The sequence below is a fragment of the Megalopta genalis genome, chromosome 12 (assembly GCF_051020955.1).
Source record: "Megalopta genalis isolate 19385.01 chromosome 12, iyMegGena1_principal, whole genome shotgun sequence".
Lineage (NCBI taxonomy): Eukaryota > Metazoa > Arthropoda > Insecta > Hymenoptera > Halictidae > Megalopta > Megalopta genalis.
Genome location: NC_135024.1, coordinates 1,321,920 through 1,339,242, shown reverse-complemented (window position 1 = coordinate 1,339,242; position 17,323 = coordinate 1,321,920). Strand labels below are relative to the sequence as shown.

Here is a 17,323-nt window from a genome sequence, read left to right as displayed (position 1 = left end):
TTATTAATATTATCTTATTATCATTACTATTATTATTTTTTATTGTCATTAATATGATTAGTATCATTTTATTATCATTACTAATTTTATTATTATTATCATTATGATGAATTTCTGTGGAAAAATTAAAAGGACATTTGGCCCGATGATGCTAAATAAATAAATTACTATTGCTTGAAACCTCGCTTTAAAGGATCTGAACTGTCACACGACCTCGCAGCCAGCCCGCAAAGACAGAAACAAACGGCGCACCCGTGACAAGGCATTCCGACGTTAATTTCTGCTCGCCGGGGCTTTGTCATCGCGAGAATTATCCGAATTACGGTCGACCGTGTATTTCTGGTCGTAAATTTGCGAATTACCATGTCACCGGCTCCCTGACCCGCCGAAATGAAGTGGACTCGGAACCAGCGTGTGCGGTCCAACGACGTTTTACGAGACCTGTAAAAGTCGGGGAGCCAGTGGAACGAGCAATCGTTCAGCATCCGCCGGGACGGCGACAAGCGAAGAACCTCGCTATTCCCGTCTTTAACGTCGCGCCCGTTCAGACGAGAACAGAGAAATTGAACGTCGGTGGTATTGGTGGGCCGACGAAAATCCAATCGCGTCGAGACGAACGAGAACAGCCGAGCTTTCGGGTTCTCCTCGCTCCTCGAATGACGCTGCTCGAAGCCCGGGGAACCGCGGGCTTTTCTTCGGGATGCGCGGGGAGGGCGGAGAGGATATTTGTTCCCCGCTCGAATTACGCTTTTCGAGAGACTTTTAGCCGGCTCGATCGGCGACGGGAAGGAGGATGAAAGGAGTTTACACTCTAGGCTACAAGACCGTTGCAACGAACGCCTCTGTTAAAAAAGAGAAACCGCATCGGATTAGTCCGACCTGCTCGTTTCGATATCGAAAAGTAGCCCGAGCACGCGTCTCGATGGATGGCTCTTCGGTGCTCGAAACGCGGCACCACGACCGTGATAAGCCCGCGTTATCGTTATCGCCGCTTCCGCGTACTTTCATCCCCGGTCGGGGGCGGGTATCGATTTTATAAGGACATTGTTTGATCGCCGAATAAAATCGACCGCGGAAATGGCTTCGTAAAGTTTAATGGTCCATCAACTGTCTCCGGAGCTCGGTAGAATGTCTGTATCTAGATGGCACAGCTTTTGGACCGGAAGGTTGTTCAGACTTTGCTCGATGAACTCTGTTCAGCTTTTCTACGGACTGCATTTAGGAGCTAGTATAATCATACGAACGCAATAGACATTTTTATGAAGCATTTTTTTTAGTAAGAAGCGAGTTAAGTCGATGTACTGAGCAGAAGACGATCTTTAGAAATTATAGTAAATTCTCTCCAATTTTCCTTCAGCTTGTAAATACAACTAGATAATTTAGAAAGTGGATTATTCGAGCCCTGCGGCTCATTTTTATAGTTTCCGATTGTCAACGATTATAAAAACGAGGCGCAAGGCTCGAGTAATCGTATCTCCTCTTCTCAAATTGTCCATTTTTGTTTGCAAGCTGAAGGAAAATTGGAGAGAATTTACTATAATTTCTAAAGATCGTCTTCTGCTCAGTATATCGTCTTTTTAATAAATAAAAATGTTTCATAAAAATGTCTATTGCGTTCGGATTCTCCCCGATCTTCCTTCAGCTTCTGTACAAAGCTGGACGATTTGAGAACAGGAGAAGCGATTATTCGAGTCTCGCGGCTCGTTTTTACAGTTGCCGATTGTCAACGATTAAAAAGACGAGGCGCAAGGCGAAATAATAGCATCTCTTCTTCCCAAATTGTCCATTTTTGTTTTCAAGCTGAAGGAAAATCAAGGAGAATTTGCTGTGCATATTGAAACTTCGCGCAGTATTTCGACGAAATTTTTGCTACATGATCTTGCATACCCGACGACGTAGAAAACATTTCTTTGTTACCATCGATCTTTCTATCACCGATTGCTCAAGCAGAGATCGATCTCCTTACAAACGATCGGACGAGTTGCTTCGCTTATCAGTGTCGCAAAAGACGAGCACGATCTACGTTCGTGAAAAATCGTCCAAGTTAATATCCGTGTACCTGATGCAGCAATTAATTGTTATCGCGACACGTTCGAGCGAACCGAATTTTATCGGGACCTGACAGGACGATAAGTTTCATCTTTCCAGGTTCGGTTCCACGAACGAAATCGCCTCGATTTTCTGGGATATTCGCGTCGACGATCGAACAGCGATAAATAGACCGCGAATCTTTACGCAAATTCCCATTTTCGTACGCGATTCTCGAGAAATCAGAATTAGACGATAATCTTCCTCGTTAATTGAAAGATTCTTCGTTACAACAATCTGATAAAAGTGCTATCAGTTCTTGCTAATTTACGTTTTCTTGTATCTTACAAATCTGCATATGTCGCAAACGCATAAAGATCCGCAAATGCACAAAGATCCAACGAATGAATCTCGGATCTCTAATGTCCGACGTTGAAAATTTTGAACGGTGCATCTCGCATCGACCAAATCTCGAAGCCGTAATCTGACCGGTTCCCTATCTCAATCTCAGTTCCAGAGGTCACGGTGACGTTTCATCGAGGATTACCGAAGATCACGGTCCCGCTGCCGTCAAGGAGGGAGCAATGCGTGTTTACCCTGAAGCCAATAACGCACACGGTAGGCGACCTGATCAAGATGCTGAAGAAAGAGGACCGCGGAATCGATCGGGCAACCGTCACGACGCTTGGTGAGTCGATCGACAAGAAGCTAAAAAACGATTTCCTGGAAAAACGATCTCAAACGTGTTTCAACCATCGAAAGGTGGATCATTTTGACGGAAATATAACTCAATATACTTAGGATCATTTATATAAAATTTATATAACTTAGTATAATATATAAAATTTATATAAATTTAATATAAATTTAATATAATATATACGATTTATATAAATTAATATAATATATACAATTTATATAAATTAATATAATATATACAATTTATATAAATTTAATATAATATATACAATTTATATAAATTAATATAATATATACAATTTATATAAATTTAATATAATATATACAATTTATATAAATTTAATATAATATATACAATTTATATAAATTTAATATAATATATACAATTTATATAAAGTTAATATAATATATACAATTTATATAAATTAATATAATATACAAATAATTACATAAATTTAATATAATTAATTTAATTTAATTTACTTTGGTATAATTTAATACAATTACCATAATTATATGAATTTATATAAAATAACAATATTTATATACAGGGTCCAAATGGACCCGAGTTTCGACATCCGAGTGTTAACGGCCCAGAACGGCGTTGCCTGATGCTTTCAGACGGCGTTAGGATAGGATCCAACAACACGATAGAGTCGTTAATGGAGGAGGACTTCCGGCTGATTATAAACGACAACGAGTACGTCGTTACGCCCCCTTTGCAGCAGAGGCACACCATGGTGAGTACCTCTGGTGTATATTAATCTGTCTGACCTGGTTTGATATTCACGGAACACGTCCAAACGGATTCGTCGGCTCGGTGTGCCACGTTTCTTCCGAAAATCGCGAAGAAGAAAATTTGATTCTGTCGAGACAAGCTACTGTCGAAGCTGTCGCGACAGCCTGCCTGGATTTATTTATTTCTGTTCTTCAGCATTATGCTTGATTTAACGTGGAAATTTATTCAAACTTTCGGAGGAACAATATAGTATAATAGCGACGATTTAATAACAAAAGGAGGAGCAAGTTTTTGTTTAATGTGCAATTTAATGATTAATTTGTAAAATTTGTATTAACCATGAAAATTTATTCAAACTTTCGCAGGAACAATAGAGACGATTTAATAACAATTTAGTGCAATTTAAAATTGCATAAAATGCAATAATAAATGAAATAAATTTAACGTGCAAATTTGTACAATTTGTATTTGATTCATTTGTTGTTTTTTATACTGTCTCCCATTTCCGGATTGCGAGACATTTTTGGGACACCCCTTAGCGTTAATCACTTCGATATATCTTAAGAATAATTGACATTCCTCAATTCTTTCAATCTTCCTTACATCTGAAATCGCAAGCTCCCAATTTCCCCATAACCGCATAAAATTATTACGATTACCGCGCGAAAGACCGGTCGCCGAATTTCGCGAGGGATTTTCGCGAGGAGATCGGGCATAATACAATTGCAGTTCTAATCCGGCGTCGTCGGCGTGTTTCAGGAGAACATAGAGAAGTTATCGGACGTGCAGAAATTAATCGGACAGCTGTACGAGGCGTTCCATGTCCGAGAGCACTTCGCGGACATGGAGAAACAAGTGTTGGCCGAGTTGGAGACAGTGAGGTTGGAGTTGGAGCCGTTGGAGCAGGTAAAGTCCTACGGACCACGGACTCGGAATCTCGCTCGTTGCAATCCCATTAACGAAGAACACCTGAAATGCTGGCTGGTGGACGCCGTTCTTCAAGATAGCACTCTCGACCACGCGCGCCGCGATCACTTCCCTGATTTATCGAATGGCGAATTCCCGAACCGAGAAAAACAAGCTTCGTTTCCTGGACGTTCGATCAATCCCGTCGTGACAGCGGCCACGAGCGCGGAATGTAACGCGTTGTAACGTCAGTTATCATTTACACGTCGGCCTCCGACAAACTCGAGAACGCGGTAAACTCCGCTCGATGCGCGCGTTTTACAGATATTGCGTCGTTACCGCTGCAACGAATGCGTTCCGGGTTTACAATGTCGTCGACACTAAATTTTCTATGGCGCACTACCGATGGGAATAATGTACAATGAAATAGTTGATGCGCCGCAGCGAGCGAACGAGTCATCCTTTTTTATTGAGCTATGAAATCTCTGTTGCGACTATTGACTGAATGCGCGTTGCTCTGCATACTAATGTTGGGTTAATAATTTAGAAGCTAGGGTTGATCGATTAATGATACATTTCTGAAATCTTCTATAAAGATGCAGATAATGGAATTTTAGAAATTTGTGAGTAATGAGTAAAGGAGGGAGAGAGAGAGAGAGTTCTCGCGAAAAGGGATGCATTGTACAGGGTGGAAAATGGCTCTTGTTGCAAAGTTTATAAATTAGAACATTTTTATGATTGTAGACAACGATCTTATGAAGCACTCCTTTGGCTAGCTTGCCATATAATTTAATTAGTGAAAATAATTAGTTTATATAATCTAATAATAATAATAATAATAGTTAAAAATAATGGTTTATATTTAAATAACTGACAGTTCACTCGGTATTCGAAAATATCCCAGAATAATTAACGCGAAAAGTTCCGTACAGTGCGTACGAGGTAGATCAATTATCATTTCACCAAAAATACAATAAATATCAAACGTTAATAAATGCTACGGTATACTGAACGCTTCATAGTCGTGCCATAACTGCTCTAGAACTGCGTTTCGGGGGGGATAATTACTTAGAGATGCGAATTACAGCAATTTCTCCCAGAAATGCCAAACTTCGGGTTGCTGTGAATTTCCCTGTGCTAGTCCTACGCCTATGTAACTTATTGCTATGTAATTTATTTCCTTCGAATCGTGGCAAAAAAATTAGAAATAAGAGAGTTGAGCCATAAGAAGAAGAATCGCGACTAGTATTCTCAGATCTGCCTTCAGATCTGGTTTCAGTTTCGACCTCCGAACATTTCTGGGAGAAATTACTCTACCGAGTGAGGTCCAAGAAATAATTTCCGGTAACAGGTAGAAAACGGTTTCGTCCATTTCGAGATAGGAAGCGGAATTGATACGTTCCCGACGAGCCCCCGGCATCTGCGTTCGACGGAAGCGTAAGGAGCCACGGGCACGCGATTAGCATTCCGCCGCGTTCGAGCGCGTGCGAATTATTCAACAAACCATCGTTCGTCGTTCCTTCATCGCTCGTTTTCTCCTCATTGGATGAATTCATTTTTCACGGAGTCCGTTTAATCGCCGCGCTACCATGCGGCCGCGGCTCGATAATTAACGTTGTTCCAACCCGGCTCGCGCTTGCAGCCCGATCACCAAAAACCGATTAACGTGTATCGCCGTAACACCGCGAGCCGGTCGTGTTGTTTCTAATTATATAACGTCGATCGCGCTCGTTTCTTTTTCATTCGCATTCCTCGGCATCCTTTCCCTTCGATGCCGTCGGTTCTTCACCGCGAACCCATCTTTCCGCGGATCGTGTTCTTTCGTATTCTTTCCGATCGAATGTCGCCCTTTCGCGGATCCAATTGGTCTCTTCTGCGAATCAAGTTTCCCTACGAGTTCGTTTCTTCGAACGATCATCATAAATGCATCGCGGATCTTGTTGGGTAAATTTGATAAATTTTTAAAATTTCGTTGGGTAATTGTACAAAACAAGAATTGAATAACAATGTATTTCTTCTTTTAATATTCTTAATTGATTGAAAATGATGTAACAGTACTCTTAAATTCTTTTAATGTTTCTATTATTACGTATTTCTCTTGTCAACTTTTGCAATAAATGCATAAAATCCATGTGCCACAAAAATCGAATGAAACATGATTAAAATAAATGTAGAAGATGATTCTAGAATGGTTCATATAATAAGCCTGATTTCATTGGTAATATACTGAGTCATTTTACTAATAAATTTAGTAAAGTTTTAAATTAAATTACAATTTCATATAATAAACCTGATTTCGTTGAGTAATTGTACAAAACAAGTATTGAATAACAATGTATTTCTTCTTTTAATATTCTTAATTGATTGAAAATGATGTAACAGTACTCTTAAATTCTTTTAATGTTTCTGTTATTCCGTATTTCTCTTGTCAACTTTTGCAATAAATGCATAAAATCCGTGTGCCACAAAAATCGAATGAAACGTGATTAAAATAAATGTAGAAGATGATTCTAGAATGGTTCATATAATAAGCCTGATTTCATTGGTAATATACTGAGTCATTTTACTAATGAATTTAGTAAAGTTTTAAATTAAATTACAATTTCATATAATAAACCTGATTTCGTTGAGTAATTGTACAAAACAAGTATTGAATAACAATGTATTTCTTCTTTTAATATTCTTAATTGATTGAAAATGATGTAACAGTACTCTTAAATTCTTTTAATGTTTCTGTTATTCCGTATTTCTCTTGTCAACTTTTGCAATAAATACATAAAATCCGTGTCCCATAAAAATCGAATGAAACGTGATTAAAATAAATGTAGAAGATGATTCTAGAATGGTTCATATAATAAGCCTGATTTCATTGGTAATATACTGAGTCATTTTACTAATAAATTTAGTCAAGTTTGAAATTAAATTACAATTTCATATAATAAACCTGATTCCATTGAGTAATTGTATAAAACAAGTATTGAATAACAATGTATTTCTTCTTTTAATAACCTTAATTGATTGAAAATGATGTAACGGTACTCTTAAATTCTTTTAATGTTTCTATTATTCCGTATTTCTCTTGTCAAGTTTTGCAATAAATGCATAAAATCCGTGTCCCATAAAAATCGAATGAAACGTAAATAAAATAAATATAGAAGATGATTCTAGAATGGTTTATATAATAAGCTTGATTTCATTGGAAACATACTGAGCCATTTTATTAATACATTTGGTAAAGTTTTAAATTAAATTACAATTTCATATAATAAACCTGATTTCGTTGAGTAATTGTACAAAACAAGTATTGAATAACAATGTATTTCTTCTTTTAATATTCTTAATTGATTGAAAATGATGTAACAGTACTCTTAAATTCTTTTAATGTTTCTGTTATTCCGTATTTCTCTTGTCAACTTTTGCAATAAATGCATAAAATCCGTGTGCCACAAAAATCGAATGAAACGTAAATAAAATAAATATAGAAGATGATTCTAGAATGGTTTATATAATAAGCTTGATTTCATTGGAAACATACTGAGCCATTTTATTAATACATTTGGTAAAGTTTTAAATTAATTTACAATTTCATATAATAAACCTGATTTAGTTGGGTAATTGTGCAAAACAAGTATTGTATAACAATGTATTTCTTCTTTTAATAATCTTAATTGATTGAAAATGATGTAACAGAACTCTTAAATTCTGTTAATGATTCTATTATTCCGTATTTCTCTTATTAATTTTTGCAATATATGCATAAAATCCGTATCCCATAAAAATCGAATGAAACGCGAATAAAATAAATGTAGAAGATGATTCTAGAATGGTTCATATAATAAGCCTGATTTCATTGGAAACATACTGAGTCACTTTACTAATAAATTTAGTAAAGTTTTAAATTAAATTACAATTTCATATAATAAACCTGATTTCATTGGGTAATTGTACAAAACAAGAATTGAATAACAATGTACTTCTTCTTTTAATAACCTTAATTGATTGAAAATGATGTAACACAGAGTACTCTGAAATTCTTTTAATGTTTCTATTATTCCATATTTCTCTTGTCAAGTTTTGCAATAAATGCATAAAATCCGTGTCCCATAAAAATCGTATGGAACGTGAATAAAATAAATATAGAAGATGATTCTAGAATGGTTTATATAATAAGCCTGATTTCATTGGAAACATACTGAGCCATTTTACTAATAAATTTAGTAAAGTTTTAAATTAAATTACAATTTCATATAATAAACCTGATTTCATTGGAAACATTCTGAGCCATTTTACTAATTCCATTGTATTTATATTAAAATCTTGTTCTCTGTAACGTTTACTTTGTTCCTTTAAAAGCGTCTAGCAGCTCATAAATAAATAATAATAAAAAAAAGTAATAAGAATAATATTAGAATTATATTAATAATAATAATAATTATTATGGTTGTTTTTAAGCTGTCTAAGTGTCTCCGCCGTTTCACGGTTCGCCCACTAATTTCAACACGAATGCACACAATCCCAAAAATGGTAAACGATGGCTGCATTAGCAACGATTTCTTTAAAATACATACCGAGATAAAAATAAAATAAAATATTGAATTCGAAGAGTATTATTTCCTAAGAGTATTATTATTGGTTCGATGAAAAAGCAGCAGCTTTGCTTTCAATAATGACGACCACGGTACAAGGAGAGCAGGTATTCATTTCAGAAGATAATTAAAGGAGCTTGCAGCGGGATATATATTGCACAAGTAAATGAGACTCGTAGCGAAGGGAAGTCGAAACGGAATATAATAATGATGATAACAGTGGAAATGTTATAAGCTTCACTTTTCGCTGCAGAATCCGAAGCGAATATATATGTATATATAACATCGATGCGAAAGTTTCGTGCACTCGGGATTCTCCGCTGTCTCTCGAACTGTAAATATTAACCCTCTGAGAACAGACATTTTGATTTATCTGTACAGATAGTGCTCGGCCCCGTCCTGATTCTCGCCGTTCCATGTTTAACTCCGTTTTCTCATCGTGTAAATAAATGCAATCGACGGACTGCGGATTTTTATGCATTCGTGACAAAAAAAGGAGGCGATCGAAAACTTAACAGCGAAAACATCAAAACAATTCGAGGACACCTTTACATTCTATTTAACTCATTGAAATAATTAATGAACAAGATCGATGTCTACTTAGCTCCTGTAATTATTGCAAACAATCTTTATCGTTCGCAAAAATCCACGGTCTACTAATTGTGAAAGCAGAAAAGCCAGTTAAATTGTGAAATTGTCAACGTTTCATCCATCCTTTTGTGTCGCTAACCACCCTGTGAAAGCATCTTTTAATTAGCGAGCTCTTCATAAAAATTGTCGAGGCCTGATTTTTTAATTAGGGGATGAAAAATTAAGGGGATGAAATGATAATTGAAACTCTAGCGTCCGTGTGATCGTGGTATTATTACTCGCGTGATGAAATTATGTTTAGCGGAGTGAAATTACAAAGCTTCTGTTTCCCCTTTGTTGCAGAAACTATTGGATTTGGAAACCGCGGCTGCCAGGAGAGCGAACGTCTTTATCTGGATGTGTCTGGTCCTTATGTCAGTGCAGTTCAGCGGTTTGGCCAGGCTAACGTGGTGGGAATATTCCTGGGACATAATGGAACCGGTCACGTACTTCGTCACCTACGGCACTACGATGGCTTGGTTCTGCTACTTCGTCTTAACCAAACAAGTCAGTGTGCTCCCCGTGCTTGGCTGCAAGCAAAGCATTGCAAAGCTCCAGCAAGAAAGAATCGAAAGAACCTGGTGATCGATTAAAAAAAAAAAAAAGTCCATTATCGTGCTCGAATCTTTGCTTTTATCTGCGATTGTTCATAACTGAAACTCATGAATCAATTGGATGTCGACAGTTTGGCCACGCTAGGAGCTAGAAACTAGATTGTTGAAATTGAATGTCATCGGTAGACTGCGATTCTTTGTGCGGAATAGAAACGTTTCTCGACGATTGCATATAAAACAGAAGCTAGATAAGAATGTATAGATAGCTCTTCTTCAACACGGCATTCTATAACACTGTTTTGCTCTAATACGATCAGAAAATTGCGAAAACCTTTGTACGACACTGTGTACCTCTACAGCACTGGATAACACGATTTCTGTTTAACATATATTTAAAAAAAAACAAACTAAATTAGCTTGAAATAACGACGGGATGGAATAACGAATTATATAGTGGCTTCACACATGAAAATATAATTATTATAATTAAGGGTAAATATATGTATATATAAATACCCTTCCGCTGAAAGAAGACAAAAATTCAAAAGGGAGCTGCAAAATTGTCTGTCTTCGTGCCATGAAATCTACAATGACCTTGTAAGAAGAAGAAGAATCTTGACATAATCTTGTAAGAACCAGCAAACGAATCAAAATTACGGATTTTTTAAAGAGGATAGAAGAGATGCAAAAAGATCTGAATGAAGAAGAGGGTTCAGAGAAAGCGAAGATGATATCGTTCGACCGAAAAAACGTTCTCCTTTGATTGTACTGAGTAGTGACGAGGAAGAAATTTATTGAATTAAGGTTACATTAAATGAAAATAATATTTTCTGTTTTTTTTTCCTTTTACGTTTGGTGTTATACATACATTTATATTGTTTCATGAAAGTTAAGTTGCTTGTATGAAATTAGAACAAACTGTTTGTTTTTAATAAGTTCTCAGTACGTTAACCCCCTTTTTGTACTGATTCTGGCTCTCGTATATTTATAGAAGAGTTACCTGTATTTCTTCTTCCGATGATGTTAATACAGTGAAAGCGACGCGACAGTATTTTGTCTACGTTTCGTTCGTCCATTTTTACTGAAAATGCATAATATCTGCAGTCTAGTCGTCAAATTCAATTTCCAAAACACACAAAGAACAGTGCACAAGGGCTGAGCAATGATAGTCTGTGTGAAACGTATAAAATAGCAACGTGGAAATAACAAATTGATATCTCTTTACAGGAATACATGCTGCCGGACGTGTTGAACAGACGACACCTGATCGCGTTGCACAAGAGGGCCAGGAAAGTGGGCCTGGACATCGACCTCTACAACAGCCTGAAGAACAGAGCCTACGAGCTGGAGACCACCCTGAAGGTCATCCGCGGCCCCCTGTACGAGCACCAGGCGCGTCTGGACCAGCTGAAAAGGGAAGGGTCCCCGAGTAGATCCAGATCGTCGAGTTCCTCGCGTAGTCCTAGTTCTAGCCCTAGTCCCGAAAGGAGTCTTCCTAAGCAGGGCATCTTCCCAGCGAAAGATGCCAGCAAGAAACCGACGCTGAACGCGGCAGAGTTCGAGGCTGCCTGGCTGCGGAAGGAAACGAGGGATTGATCGCCGAGGATTTTAGATCGCTAGAACTCGGAATCAGGCTTTCGTTTGTTTCCCCCGACGAGGAAAACGCACACAGGGGTGTTCACCTAATCGGTTCACATCACGGTCGAACGATCGAGAGGGTAGGAGGATCGATCGCTTTCTGTTGCGCACGATGTAAAACACACAGGCAGTATCGTCGGCGGAGGTCTTCCAAGTCGTACGACGACACTCCTAATCAACGACTACATGTATAAATATATGTATCTGCCCAATGCTCAATGTTGTTGACTGCTCTGCGTTTGGAAGACGTCGGATCAAGATGTGTACATACCGCAGTTTTCTACACGCTGTCATTTACTACGCGACGGAAAGCCGGAAACGGATACGGTCGCACGAGACATTGGGGGGGAGGAGACGATGTTCCCTCGACGATGGCGACGAATGGTGTGGTTAATCAGACATCGAATTATCTTTGTTGACGCTAGGAATATTGCCTATCCGAGCTGAATAGTTGAAATTTATAGTCTACGTTGGTTAAGTATTCTTACGGCGGCGCGTCCTTCTCGATGGAACTGGCTGGAACATCGCGTTTTACAACGTTCGAACCTGCTGCGGACCTTTGTGCGAGTTGTGCCACAAACGTATTTGTAAAACACTGGGACACGTTCGTGTCGGTCAAGATTTTTACTGTTTTTATTTTAAACTGACTTCGATGGAATATTCTTTAATATAGGAATATATTAAGGATTGAATATTATCTTATATATATAATATTCCTGGAATATTCTTGGATTATATTCCTATAATATCATATAATATATATAGATTATATACATATTATATTATATTATAGGAATATATTAAGGATGGAATATTATCTTATCTATAATATAATATAATATATATAGATTATATATATATTATATTATATTATCGAGGAAATTATAAATTATAAATCGAGGAAAAGCCAGGAATATTCCTGGATTATATTCCTATAATATAATATAATATATACAGATTATATATATATTATATTATATTATAGGAATATAATCCAGGAATATTCCTGGCTTTCCCTCGATTCTACTTGTTAAGGAATTTGCGCAAAGATCCGCAGGATAATTATCATTTAAACGGACGTTCTTCGTGTAAATATGTTGATTTCGTTTTTGATTCTGTGTTCGAAGCTGGGAAAAATTGTTCCACAGTTCTATCGAATGGACAAAGGGTGACTTCTCTTTAGAAATGACGACTCGAGGTGGAGACGATAAGAAATTCTATTTCTGATGGACCACCCTGTAGATATACATACATTTATGCGGTCGTATTTGTGATAAGTTAATATCTTTTAATTGTAATTTAACGATAATCGCCTCACACACTCTCTCTCTCTCTCTCTCTCTCTCTCTCTCTCTCTCTCTTTCTCATACACGCACACAGATACACCTTGTCTGTCTCTTTTTCACGAATCTCTTACGAACAGTCAACGCGTTTTACCATTTTAACCGACGATCGTACCTCGGGATTTTTCTTTTAACCGATCCGACTGCCGCGTAATTCGCGTGTACGTGATTTTATCATACCGTTCTCCGTAAAACGACACAGACAATTCACCTGTAAATATAGCGTTTCCTTTCCCAGCCCCCGACGAACATTGTTATCTTTTGCAATCGACCCGAGTACTTACACGTACTTACACGTACAGAGTACTTACACGTTCGTCCCGATTCACCGGCGTTGTTACTTATCGCTTCAGGGAAAGACACTTCTGTACTTATCGATTTCGTAAGCGCACATCAACCGGCTACGGATATTTTTTAAATAATTTTTTCGAATGGCGGCAACGTCTGTTCAAGCGCTGTTCCTCGCCGCCATTCAAATCTACGAATATATTCTATTTAACTATATCGTGTTCCGGCCACAGTTGCCCGGAGCTTTTTATAATGTTACTATTAACGCTTGATTGAATCGCTGATAGAGAACGTTTCGCCGTTTAAGTATTTATTGGAAAGAGAAGCGCGATACCTCGCTACCACACCCCACTAACACACCATTGACCCTCTAACGGTGGCGCACGATTCGAAACGAATCGAGTGACCGCCATTCGTGCACCCAGTTTCGATCTTTGAACAAAACCTTTAACGTTTAAGAATTTAAAACACTACCGTTACTACTTAACCGCAGTCTAGAGTACCATTCACGAAAGTATTTTTAGGTATTAGACGATTCTCTTCTCTAGCCTGTTTAAGAAACTTTCTCTCTCCCTCTCTTCGCTTTCGGAATTAAACGACCCCTTATCCGTCCGCTCGAATAGCTCCCGCCACTGTGCTCGATCTTCGCAGTGGCGCCAACAATTCTACTTCCTGAGACACTCTAGAATCCGTTTTCTGTTAACAGAACTATCAGTCATCATTTTCTGTGTAACGAATCGTTCCTCGGACTGTTGGTGTTTATACGAATTCTCATTATCGTTTATAATCGTGTGAAAACTGCGATGAAAATTACTCTTGTGAAATTCTTCTGTCTCTATCAGTTAAAAGATTAAATGATTTTCGTTGTGATATGCCAGTTTTATTTTTTCGACGAAGGTAACAACTTCGATCAATTAATTGTGTTTATCCAATTTTTGGGAGCTGCTCACCGAGACGGAAATTATTTACAATTCATTTTCGAACCCGACGGAATTATTATAATATATATATAATAATATTATATTATGTATTATTATTATTATTATTATATATATATTATATTATATATTATTATTGTACTATATGTTATATTATAATATTATTATATATTATGTACTATATATTATTATAATATATAATAATATTATAATACAATATACAGTACAATAATAATATATAATATAATATATATATATATAATTATTCGACCAAGAGTTCGCATAAATATCCGCAGTCTATTAGTAAAATTCTCGGTCTGTAGATTGTTGTGCACCGAGTTCTCGTTAAAAACGAGCGATGCGAACTGTTCGAACGATGCGAAACACGTTCGCGTAAAGTATTTTTTTCGTATTGTTTTGTTATTTAACACAGTATATCGTACAATCGAAGATGCATTCGAGGTACAACTTCCGCTAGTTTACGACCCGATAGGTAAAGAAAAACCACGTTTAGAATTGTATCGATAGCGCGTTAGGATCGCCGAAGTATAGACGACTCGCTATACATAGATCGTATCGAAGCACAATTTCAGAGCACATCTCCGCGAGCACAGGAATTGAACGCGTGCCGTTTAATCATTCTGTTCGGCAATTCGGATTCTCTCTCTTTCTCTATCTCTCTCTTTCTCTCTCCTTTCCGACAATCGCTTTTCTCCGAGCTCCATTTTGCGACCGATGCAATCCAGTGCCAACGTTCACGTCGCGAAAAAGCACAGGAACGGTCCCGGGAATTCTCGCGAATCGGTTCGAAAGAGAAGACGTGCACCATCAACCTGCCATGCGTCACGACGATGAATTATCGCGAGATCGTTGCTGAACAGTACAAAAAAAGCAGAGAAAAGAAAAGAGAAAAAAAAGAAAAAATTCTATCCTCCTAATTTTTGAACACCGGCATATGAATCTTCGTTTCTCAGGATTTGTTGTTCGACGACCAAAATAATTAAGGATCAACGGTCTTACCAAGGAATAGAGATTATCATTGTTAACTGTTCGACGCACCAAATGTTTCTGGATAAGATTGTTTTTAAAAAAGAATTTGTTGCTTAACGCATTGCCTAGCGGCGGTTGTTTTCCATTAGAAATCGTAATTCACAGGCACGGATATTCTCGATGAATAATGTAATAGCGAAAACAATTTCAGTAGCCTGAAAGTCGATTTTCGATGGATCTTCCGGTAGGCGAAGCGTTAAGAAAAATGGCGCCGAGTCGCTGAGTAGATTGTTGATCGTTAGACTGTGAATTCGATGCGGAAACGGCTTGTTGAAACGTTTCAAAAAAAAGAGAAAAAAACGAAAGACATTTCACTTTCTTGTCAATTAGACTGAGACTATTTTAATTGCGCAGGATCCGCAGTCTATCCACGATCGAGCAGCGTCGGGCTTCTTAAAACGACGGGAACCAGTCGCGACGTTCGAAAGATTGTTTATCGCATTGTTCTTGCTGTTCAGTAAATATTTAATCAGGGCGTTTTTACGGACCCTCGTTGCGCTCGGCGCGAGAAAAGGGCGGAGGGCGCGTGTCCGCGGTATCATCATCGCTACCGAGAAACGAACTTCTCGTCCTCGCAAACAGCTGTTCTTTCCGACGATATTTTTTATGATCTTTAGGAAAAAGATTTCGTATACACAAGTTTTTGTACATATACAAATGATATATATATACATTATGTATCGTATACACAAGTGTATGGTTATTTTGTAAATGTTCTTGTTGCGCCGTTTCTCCGGAGCTTATCAAACCATGAATGGAAAACGAAACGCCTAATCTCCTCGACGAACGACGGACGGCAAATCTTCGAATTCGGTTTCCGTTCTCGGTTATTCGTGCGAAACACATTTTCGCCCCGTTTCTCTTCGATAGCGAATCGCGCTCGCCAATGTAACGCGAAAGGATCGTGTATACGTGTGTGTGCAGTAAATTTTCCCGAATTCTCCATCAGCTTGTAAACAAAAGTGGACAATTTCGGGAGAAGAAATACGATTATTCGAGCCTCGAGGCTAATTTTTATAATCGTCGATTGTCAACGATTATATAATAAAAACGAGGAGCAAGGCTCGAATAATTATTGTATGCAAGCTGAAGGAAAAATTAGGGAGAATTTACTGTATCCATTGACGAACAAAATAAATAACCCGTTGCGAAACGATCTGCGCACATTCTCCGACGATTACGTTGCACGTAGAGTTCAAATCGTTGATTTGTCAATGCACGGACGCAGCATGCGCCAAGTTCCGATCGCTTGACTCCTAATTGTTAACCATTATACACAGAAACAGACGACGTTTACGATTCTCGTCGGTTCTATCGTATATATTTTCGTTGGCGACAGTTCATGCGAATCTTGAAAATAAGAATCACGAGGATTCGAGCGCCGCGTCGTTATCGAATTGCGTTGTTGTTGAAGCGATTTGTTCGGTTCTTTGTCGGTTGTGTTCGAAATCGACGGTGCTATTCGAATTATAACGTTGTTTTTCCGGTTTCGAAAGCCGAACGAACGCGAAGTTTCATTGAGATGGAGTTTTTGTTCGAATCTCAGACGCGCGTGCCGCGTCTAACTTTGTCACATTGTACATATTATTCCCAACGAATGCATAAATGTTTATACAACCTTGAGTTGTGCTGTGATTTACGTCCATGTATCTAGTTATACATTTAAAAAACGGTTGGAAATAAAGTAAAAACGTACGAAAAACATTTCGTTTGCCGTTCATTCGATATGACCAGATAATACATATTTTTATAACACTTCGCAAGCTATTCCATTCTCGCAATGGACAAAGTAATTTCTCCCAGAAATGCTTTTTTATTTCTAATTTGTTGCCACGATTCGAAAGCAATTCGATGTAGCAATAAATTACATAGGCGTAGGCCTAGCACAGGGAAATTCACAGGAACCCGAAATTTGGCATTTCCG

General features: G+C 37.8%; 1 protein-coding gene across 4 annotated transcripts in view; it reads left to right on the top strand.

Moving 5' to 3' along the window:
* MCU (mitochondrial calcium uniporter) overlaps positions 1-17,103 on the top strand; it is a 324,119-nt gene extending 307,016 nt beyond the window's left edge. For all 4 annotated transcript variants that reach the window (XM_076525577.1, XM_076525578.1, XM_033483429.2 and 1 more), the window contains 5 exons: positions 2,540-2,716; positions 3,349-3,467; positions 4,226-4,372; positions 9,892-10,095; positions 11,370-17,103. In XM_076525577.1, the coding sequence (XP_076381692.1) occupies positions 2,540-2,716; positions 3,349-3,467; positions 4,226-4,372; positions 9,892-10,095; positions 11,370-11,738 (1,016 nt within the window). In that variant the 3' untranslated portion in view covers positions 11,739-17,103. The remainder of the gene's footprint in view (positions 1-2,539; positions 2,717-3,348; positions 3,468-4,225; positions 4,373-9,891; positions 10,096-11,369) is intronic.
* The last annotated feature ends 220 nt before the right edge of the window (positions 17,104-17,323 follow it).